Source organism: Cebus imitator, unplaced genomic scaffold (assembly GCF_001604975.1).
Source record: "Cebus imitator isolate Cc_AM_T3 unplaced genomic scaffold, Cebus_imitator-1.0 Scaffold581, whole genome shotgun sequence".
In the NCBI taxonomy this organism is placed as follows: Eukaryota; Metazoa; Chordata; class Mammalia; order Primates; family Cebidae; genus Cebus; species Cebus imitator.
The window spans coordinates 745,079-755,142 of record NW_016107896.1 but is presented as its reverse complement, the minus strand read 5'-3'; the positions used below and the strand labels follow the sequence as shown (position 1 = coordinate 755,142).

At 51.5% G+C, this 10,064-nt stretch overlaps 1 protein-coding gene across 1 annotated transcript in view; it reads right to left on the bottom strand.

Annotated features, from left to right (window-relative positions):
- The window catches only part of PHKG1 (phosphorylase kinase catalytic subunit gamma 1), a 13,705-nt gene extending 8,817 nt beyond the window's left edge, over positions 1-4,888 (bottom strand). Inside the window, exons 1-2 of the mRNA XM_017516369.2 lie at positions 4,646-4,888; positions 1,213-1,329 (exon numbers count right to left, since the gene is read on the bottom strand). Coding sequence (XP_017371858.1) covers positions 1,213-1,295 — 83 coding nt within the window. The 5' untranslated portion in view covers positions 1,296-1,329; positions 4,646-4,888. The remainder of the gene's footprint in view (positions 1-1,212; positions 1,330-4,645) is intronic.
- Between the last annotated feature and the right edge of the window lie 5,176 nt (positions 4,889-10,064).

Here is a 10,064-nt window from a genome sequence, read left to right as displayed (position 1 = left end):
AGTCTTGCTCTGTCGCCCAGGCTGGAGTGCAGTGGCACGATCCTGGCTCACTGCAACTCCACTTCCTGGGTTCAAGTGATTCTTCTGTCTCAGCCTCCCGAGTAGCTGGGACTACAGGTGCCCGCCATCATATGCTGCTAATTTTTATATTTTTAGTAGAGATGGTGTTTCAACATGTTGTCCAGGCTGGTCTAAAACTCCTGACCTCAGGTGATCTGCCCACCTTGGCCTCCCAAAGTGCTGGGATTACAAGTGTGAGCCACCATTCCCGGCCCTAGTTCAGTGCTCTTGCTCAACATATAGAAAGAAAGAAGCCCTACACTCTTAGTGCTGTAATCTTCCCTCTATTCCTGATTCCTGATTCTGGTCAAAGCTGGGTTTAGATGTGCTTGTTAACAACACCTAAGAACTTTTTGTATGTGTGTGATAGGGTCTCTAGGGTCTCTCTCTGTTGCACAGGCTGAGTGCAATGACATGTTCACGGCTCACTGCAGCCTCAACTCCCCAGGGCTCAAGCAATCCTCCCACCTGTGCCTCTCGAGTAGCTGGTCTGCAGGTGCACATCACCAAATCTGGCTAATTTTTGTTTTTTTTGTAGAGACGAGGTCTCACTATGTTGCCCAGGCTGATACTGAATTCCTGGATGCAAACAATCCTCCTGCCTTGGCCTCCCAAACTGCTGGGATTACAGGTGTGAGCCACTGTGCCTGGCTGCTTTTTTTTAAATAGAGATGGTTAGCCACACGTGGTGGCACACACCTGTGGTCCCAGCTACTCGGGAGGCGTAGGTGGGAGGATCACTTGAGCCTAGGAGGCAGAGACTGTAGTCAGCCAAGATCATATCACTGTACTCAAACCTGGACAACAGGGCAAGACCTTGTCTAAAAAAAAAAAGATACGGGGTTTTGCCATGTTGCCTAGGCTGACCTTGAACTTCTGGCCTCAAGCAGTCCTCCCACCTCAGCCTCCCAAAATGCTGGGATTACAGGCGTGAGCCACTGTACCTGCCCCTGGGAACTTTTTGCTGGGAGAGGTTTCTCTTATCTGTCCTCGCTTCAGGAGGGCAGGACCCCAAACCAAGGGTTTCTCCAAGTGGACAGCATTTGGGGGATGCAAGTGGGGTCAGTCCTTGCGGTGGAGCAGAGGTGGCTGTAGCCCACAGGGCCTGCTGGAGTTTAGGAGAGCCCTTCATAGGGAGAGCGTGGGCCTTACCTGCCCAGTATCTCTTTGGGCTCATAATTCTCATAGAAGTCCTGTGCAGAATGAGAGTCCGGCAGTGCCTCGTCCCGGGTCATGCTCAGATGCTCAGCGGGGGAACTCTGGGCACCTCTGAGAGGGGAGCAGAAAGAAGCTGTCAGCGCTTCTGACCCAGGGGGTGTTCTCCTTGGGGCCTGGAACTGTTTCTCACTCCTGGAACTGTTTCTTACATCTCCTGGCACCAGACTGGCCTACAGTGAATGTTCCAAATAAACGTTTCTGAATTGAGGTCCGGTGCGGTGGCTCACACCTGTAATCTCAGCACTTTAGGAGGCTGAGGCAGATCATTTGAGGCCAGGAGTTCGAGACCAGCCTGGCTAACATGATGAAACCCTGTCTCTGCTAGAAATACAAAGATTAGCTGGGCATGGTGGCACATGGTTGTAGTCCCAGCTACTCAGGAGGCTGAGGCAGGAGAATCGCTTGAACCTGGGAGGCGGAGGTTACAGTGAGCTGAGATCGTACCACTGTACTCCAGCCTGGGAGACGAGACTCCAGCTCAAACAAATTTCTTTGTAGAGATGGGGTCTCACTCTGTTACCCAGGCTGGAGTGCAGTGGTACGATCATAGCTCACTGCAGCCACGACCTCTTGGGCTCAAGTGATCCCCTCACCCTAGCCTCCTGAGTAACTGGCACGAAAGTTGGGCAGCACACACTCAGCTAATATTTAAGTTTTTGTTTTTTTTTTTCCAGAGACAGAGTCTTGCTCTATCACCCAGGTTGGAGTGCAGTGGTGTGATCTCGGCTCTCAGCTCACTGCAACCTCTGCCTCCCAGGTTCAAGTGATTCTCCTGCTTCAGCGTCTCGAGTAGCTGGAATTAACAGGCAACTGCCACCACACCCAGCTAATTTTTTATATTTTTAGTAGAGACAAGGTTTCACCTTGTTGACCAGGCTGGTCTTGAACTCCTGACTGCAGGTGATCTGCCCGCCTCAGTTTCCCAAAGTGTTGAGATTACAGATGTGAGTCACCATGCCTGGCCCTAATATTTAAGATTTTTGTAGAGACAGGGTCTCTCTATATTGCCCGGGCTGGTCTCAAACTCCTGGCCTCAAGCAATTTTCCCGCCTCAACCTCCTAAAGAGCTGGGATTATAGGCGTGAGCCACCGCTACACATGGCCACAATTTCCAGGCTAGAGTGATCTTGGCTCACTACAACCTCCGCCTCCCGGGTTCAAGCAATTAATTCTCCTGCCTCAGCCTCCTGGGTAGCTGGGACTACAGGCACACACAACCATGCCGGGCTAATTTTTGTATTTTTAGCGGAGATGGCATTTCAACACGTTGGCCAGGCTGGCCTCAAATTCCTGACCTCAAATGATCCACCCACCTTGGCCTCCCAAAGTGCTAGGAATACAGGCGTGAGCCACTGCACCCGGCCCTTTCTCATGTATTCTGTCCATAACTGGGACTTTGATAATCACTCATTCATTCCGTCTTCATTCTGCAGACACTAACACCCACTCTTTGCCAACCACCATGCTGGGTGCTCTAAGGGATGGAGAGCTGGGTGGGTCTGTCCTGGTTCCTGCCTCTGGTGTCACTTGTCAGTGTGTGTCATCTAGATGGTCATCTCTAGGATGTCCTAGCCATCTCTGCTCCCCGTGTCCAGTGCAGGTGTCCAGCTGGTGCTATTTTTTTAATGTGAGTCCATGGTTGGGCAGGTACCCTTTGGCTCGGGGTCCTGCCAGCAGAATGCCCCATGTCCTACCTAACAATGGCCAGTGAGCCCTGAGTGGGCCTGCTGTGGTGTGGAGCCAGGACACTCCGGCTTAGACACAGAGGCACTGAGCTACCCCACCTTGCTTTGGGAACATGGAAGCTCCTACCAGGGAACTCAACTGCTGCTTCAGATGTAGGATTTGGGCCTGGTGTGGTGGCTCACACCTGTCATCCTAGCACTTTGGGAAGCTGAGGTGGGCAGATCACTTGAGGTCAGGAGTTCGAGACCAGCCTGGGCTACAAAGAGAAACCCCATCTCAACAAAAAATAGAAAAATTAGCCAGGCATGATGGCTCTTGGACCTGTGGTCCTAGCTACTTGGGAAGCTGAGGCAGGAGGATCGCTTGAACCCATGAGGTGGAGGTTGCAGTGAACTGAGATTGCACCAGTGCACTCCAGCCTGGGTGAGAGAGTGAGACTCAAAAAAAGCAAAACAAAATCAGATGCAGGATTTGGGGAATGCGGAAAATCATCTACCAACAGGGAAAAGGGCAGGTAGGAAACAGGCCCAACCTGCCACTCAGCAAAGCCAAAGCTCCCTCCAGCCCCCTTTCCCCCACTGCTTCTGGGCCTAAGGAGGCCTGGCCTCTCAAAGGAGCCAGTTTGCTGATCAGCCAAGCAGCAGCACTGGCTGCCTCCAGGATTAGGCGGGCTGTTCCAGGAATCCTGGTGGCCCCACTACTGGGTGCCTGGTTACCAGAGGAAGGTTTAGAATAACAAGTCCCCTCTCCCAGTGCCAGGCATCTGGGCTGCCTCACACACAGGCCTTCTCTGCCTGCCCCATCAGCAACCTGATGGAGCCCAGGAGTGTCTGTTTCCCATAAAAACAAGCCCATTTGCTGGCAAGTCCTTCTGAGTCCTCACAATGGGCATCTGTGCCTCATTACCTCCCAAATCTGGGTAGTGCCAGCTTCCTCCTCCTCCCCAAGCCTCCATGAGCAGAAAGTACATCTGGACCCCCTGTGAGATGGCACCCTAGGCCAGCACAGCCAGCTTGGCCAAGTTGTGGCTGCACTCACCTTTCTTGAGGGGCTGAGGAAGTGGTTATCTTGCCCGATCCCCCAGCTCTGACTGGGGCCAATTTTGTGCCTCTATCTACTGCCACACTCACCCCTCACACCTTTCCCAAGACCCCTGTGGACAGGGTCCCCACATGGTAGTAGGTGGCCCAGGCCGGAGTGCAGTGGCGAGATCTCAGCTCACTGCAACCTCCACCTCCCAGGTTCAAGTCATTCTCCTGCTTCACTCTACTGCATAGCTGGGACTACAGGCACAAGCCACCATACCCAGCTAATTTTTGTATTTTTAGTAGAGGTGGGGTTTCACCATGTTGGCCAGGCTGGTCTTGAGCTCCTGACTTTAAGTGACCCTCCCGCCTCGCCCTCCCACACCCGGCTGGCTTGGTCCTTTTTTGTATGTAACTTCCCTCCCCTGAACTCTGAAAGTCCAAAAACCAGATCAGCCCCAGGGACCTCTTTTCTGTAGGAAAGTCCCCCAGATGGGGGTTTCAGGGGCCAATGCTGCCACTCTCCTGGGTCTATCGGCCTTCAGAAAGGAGAAATGGATGGAACAGATGTGGGGCTTTCTATCTTCTCCACCCCCAGGCCTCTCCATTCCCTGCCTGTCACCTGACCTTTGTCCATCACTGGCCTAGCTACTTACCGTTAAGTCCTTGCAGGCCCTTGAAGGAGCTTGACAAGAATCCCAAAGGCCTCAGGGCCCCTGGGGAGAGGGGACCACCGAGGGCTGAAGCCGTGTCCTGAGCAGACACTTGGAAGATACCGTGCTGCCCCGTTTTGGGTTTTGCTATTTGATGACCAGAAGCTGACGTACCAAAAATAAATCACAACTGCAAACCCGGGAGGCAGGCCAAGGCCTGCAGGAACAGGGAGCGGGGCTGAGTCTCACTAGGGGGACCTCTGCTGGAGGGTGAGGGAAGCTCCGGCAGCCTGAGACCAGGCCGACAGCACGTGGTGATCAGTTTTCCCTCTGCAGCTCCCTTGGCTTCCAGGCCCAGAGAACATAAAGCCAGCCTTGTGGGGAATACACAAGTGATTCTGATTTCCGTGTCTGCTGAGAGCAGGGCCCTGGAGGATTTCTCAGCATGCGACTGCAGCAGCTGACTGCCCTGGCTGCCACAGGGACATTTGGGGACAGTGTACATGATTACCCTACATAATGCAGACCGGTACAGGTTAGGAAGGCTGGGCACAGTGGCTCATGCCTGTAGTCCCAGTGCTTTGGGAGACTGAGGCAGGAGGATCGTTTATGTCCAGGAGTTTGACACCAGCCTGGGCAACAAAGTGAGACCCTGGCTCTACAAAAAATTTAAGAATTAGCCACATATGGTTGTGCCTGGGAGGTTGAGGCTTCAGTGAGCTATGATTATTCCACTGTACTACATGCTGGGCAACAGAGACTGTCTCAAAATAAATAAAAAGCTGGGCGTGGTGGCTTATGTCAGTAATCCCAGCATTTTGGGAGGCCGAGGTGGGTGAATCATCAGGTCAGGAGTTCAAAACCAGCCTGACCAACATAGTGAAACTCTGTCTCTTTTAAAAATTCGCCGGGCATGGTGGTGGGCGCCTGTAATCCCAGCTACTCGGGAGGCTGAGGCAGGAGAATCGGTTGTACCTAGGCGTTGCACTTCAGCCTGGGTGACAGAGCGAGACTCCATCTCAAAATTTAAAAAAATTAGAGATCTTCCCTTTGAGGAATCTACTTCTCATCTAACCTCCATAATTTCATCCAAAAACCTTCCTTTAATCTTACATCAGATGTGTGAGTTTTTAAAAAATATTTATGTATTATATTTTATTATTTTTTTGTAACGGGGTCTCGCTGTTGCCCAGGTTGGAGTACAATGCTCAGGTTCAAGCGATTCTTGTGCCTCAGCCTCCCTAGTAGCTGGGATTACAGGCGCCTGCCACCACACCTAGCTAATTTTTGTTATTTTTATTAGACGCAGGGTTTTGCCATGTTGGGCAGGCTGGTCTTGAATTCCTGACCTTAGGTGATCTGCCCGCCTCGGTCTCCAAAAGTGCTGGGATTACAGGCGTGAGCCACCGTGCGTGGCCTTTTCATTTTCACGTATTTATTTTGAGACACAGTCTTGCTCTGTCACCAGGCTGGAGTGCAGTGGCTCAATCTCGGCTCACTGCAGCCTCCGCCTCCTGGGTTCCAGGGATTCTTCTGCCTCAGCCTCCCGAGTAGCTGGGACCACAGGCACACACCACCACACCCGGCTAATTTTTTTGTATTCCTAGTAGAGACGGGGTCTCACCATGTTGGCCAGGCTGGTCATGAACTCGTGACCTCAAGTGATTCACCCATCTCGGCCTCCCAGAAGTGCTGAGATTACAGGCGTGAGCCACCGCACCCGGCACTTATTTGTTTTATTTTATTTTTTTGAGACGGAGTCTTGCTCTGCTGTCCAGGCTGGAGTGCAGTGGCTCGATCTCGGCTCACTGCAACCTCCGCCTCCTGGGTTCAAGCGATTATCCTGCGTCAGCCTCCTGAGTAGCTGGGACTACAGGCACGCGCCACCACCACGCCCGGCTAATTTTTGTATTTTTAGCAGAGACGGGGTTTCACCGTGTTGGCCAGGATGGTCTCGATCTCTTGACCTCGTGATCCGCCCGCCTCGGCCTCCCAAAGTGCTGGGATTACAGGCGTGAGCCACCGCGCCCGCTACTTATTTTTAAAAGAACCTTTGAGTTCTGGTCCCGCAGAGCGGGCGGCGAGCTCGCCCTGGGCCCTGCAGGCCGCGCGGCCCGGGCCGGCGGGTGAGCTGAGGGCCCCGGGACACCTGAGGCCTCCGCTGCGGCTGCCCCCTGGCCAGGCCCACGCATTGAAGCCGTGGCGAACGTCTCTACCCCACCCGACTTATGGCAGCAGCGGCTTCTCCGGCCCGGACCACACCCAGACCCGCCGACCCCAGCGTGCGGGCCTCGCCGAAGCCCCAGCGAGGCTGCCCGGATGCAACGCCTCTGCGCGGCGGAAGTGGCGGGCCGGGAAGCATGGCGGCCGCTCGAGGGCCGCGCGGCGGAAGTGGCGGGCCGGGAAGCATGGCGGCCGCTCGAGGGCCGCGCGGCGGAAGTGGCGGGCCGGGAAGCATGGCGGCCGCTGAGGGCCGCGCGGCGGAAGTGGGGACCAGGAAACATGGCGGCGGCTCGAGGGCCGCGCGGCGGAAGTGGGGACCAGGAAACATGGCGGCCGCTCGAGGGCCGCGCGGCGGAAGTGGGCACCAGGAAGCATGGCGGCCGCTCCAGGGCCGCGCAGCGGAGCCGGCAGTTCTCGGAGGGCCTGAGGAGGCGGCCTACGGACCCAGGCGGGCTCGGCCGCCTCTCTAGGTGACGGAGCCGTGCAGATCCGGGTCCCCAGTGACCACTCGGTCCCCACTGGGAGAGACCTACTTAGTCCTGACGACGGACAAAGGCCTTCACAGGCCCGGCAGGTGAGCGAAGTTCCGAACGAGGCGGGTGGAACGGTTAGCGGCCGTCGGGGGTCCGCGGTCATTGCGCCAGCCCTTGCTGTCGGGACAGAGAAAGGCAGAACGACAGGCCGCGTCGGCGCGTTGGAAATGCCCGCCGCCCTCTGGGAAGATTGCTGGCTGTGTATGGAAGGCCTGTGTGTATAATATGAAAAAGCTGCTCTCAACTGCACCACAACCTTTTTTTCTTTTCTTTTTGTTTTTTTCTTTTTTTTCACCTTGAACTGTCTTGATAGAGTTATACACCCCAGCCTTTTGATAGAAAACATTTGTCACATCTAGCCCTTCTAGGTGTGAAGAGGTTCCCGATGTATGATAAAGTAGAGTTAGAAAACCACACATGTTGTAAATTCTCATTTGTTTAAAAGAAATCATAGAAAATACATGACTCCTGGACTCCATGACTTTTGGAAATGGAGCTGTTAGGTGGCCTCTGGAAGCGATAGTCCACGTTTGTTCAGTGGGTTAGATGACATGGAGTTGGAAGACACGAGGAGGAGGAATGGAGTTGGAAGACACGAGGAGGAGGAGAAGGTTCTCTGCTAGACTGGTCATATTTAGAAGACATTTTCATATTCTAGCCATTGTTTTGTGTGCATTTTATTCCTCACTACTATATATATAGTTGACAATGCTAAACTTTTTCGAAACGTCTGTTCTTTTTAGATGTTCTGAAGTGCCTAATGGATGTTAAAATTAGGTAAAATAGAGGTAGTAAAATCACATTTTGTAAATATCTTTTTGTTACAACTTGTAGGAAATGTTTTTTGGGGGGAATGGCCAAATCACCTGTTGAGTAATATTCAGTGTGTGTGCAGCGGTTCAGGGGAGGAGGGAGGATGGGGAGGTGCAGACAGTTCTATGACACCCTGCTTACAGCAAGGCAAGATGAATTATTATCTCTGCATTTTGTTTTACTTACCTGTGCATATAGTGTACGTAAAGGACAAACGAGTCCTAACTTTTTTTTTTTTTTTTTTTTTGAGACGGAGTTTCGCTCTTGTTACCCAGGCTGGAGTGCAATGGCGCGATCTCGGCTCACCGCAACCTCCGCCTCCTGGGTTCAGGCAATTCTCCTGCCTCAGCCTCCTGAGTAGCTGGGATTACAGGCATGCGCCACCATGCCCAGCTAATGTTTTGTATTTTTAGTAGAGACGGGGTTTCACCATGTTGACCAGGATGGTCTCGATATCTTGACCTCGTGATCCACCCGCCTCGGCCTCCCACAGTGCTGGGATTACAGGCTTGAGCCACCGCGCCCGGCACGAGTCCTAACTTTAACAACATCTAGTCTTTAACGAGGTTGCCAGTGTATGACAGAAGTAGAGTTAGTAACCTAATGTTTTGTACATTTTGTTTTACAAGTCTAGGAAAGATTGTCTTCTGAAAATTTGAGCGTTCTTGCGCACTGGGCTGATGGAGATAGGAAGGGTTCTAGGCCAGAATGTTCACACTTGGAAGGCTCTTTCAAATTATAACTGTTGTTACATGTTTGCAGTTTATTCGAGACTGCTGTGTACATAGTGGACAAACTAACTCCTAGGTGTTTAGAAGTGCCTGATGTATGTTAAATGTAGAGGTAGTAAAATACCACTTTGTAAATATCTTTTTGCTAAAATTCATAGGAAGTACTTTTGGAAATTGAATTGTGAAGCCACCTTTGTGAGCCATATGGTACTGTCTATACTTGTTCAGTGGTTCAGAGGAGGTGAGAGGGAAGAAATTGCAAAAGGTAATATTCTAGTGTGTTCATACTTGGACATTTCAGACACTATTTTTCTGTAGGTTTTGTGCATTTTCTTTTGCTTTGTACATAGTGTATATAATGGACAATGAGTCCTAATTTTTCGACATCTAGTCTCTAGCTGTTAAAGAGGCTGGCAGTGTATGGCCATGTAGTAAAATGAGCATATTTTGTCCCCTTTGTGATGAAATTCATAGGAAAACTTGCCTTCTGTAAACGACGTTTGCATTGGAATTTGTTCAGTCATCTCTGCGCATTACACGTGCCTGTACTTGTCCACTGGATTGAAGGCAGAGAAGAAAGAGAGGAGGGAATGATTCAAGGCCAAAATGGTCACAGTTAGACGGCACCTCAGATGATAACCACTGTTTACGTGTGTGCAATTTTAGTTAACAGGGTTGTGTACGTGGTGGACAAGTTATATGAAATATCTAGTCTTTCTAGATATTTGGAAATGCTTGGTGTATGTAAAAGTAGTAGTAGAATAACAATTTTTGTAAATAGCTTTTAAAAAGTGATGGGAAATGCTGTTGGGAAGTGGAATTGTGCAACCACCTGGGAGGTGGGAGGGAAGAAATTGCAAAAGGTGTTTTGCCATTGTTTATTAGAAAATTTCAGCTTAATCCATTGCCTATATGTTACATGCATTTCCTTTAAGTTTGCTATCTATACTGTATATATTATGTATATGCTGGACAAATGGGTCCCAATTTTATAATATCTAGTCTCTAGATATTAAAGAGGTTGCCGGCCAGGCGCGGTGGCTCATGCCTGTAATCCCAGCACTTTGGGAGGCCGAGGCGGGTGGATCACGAGGTCAAGAGATCGAGACCATCCTGGTGAAC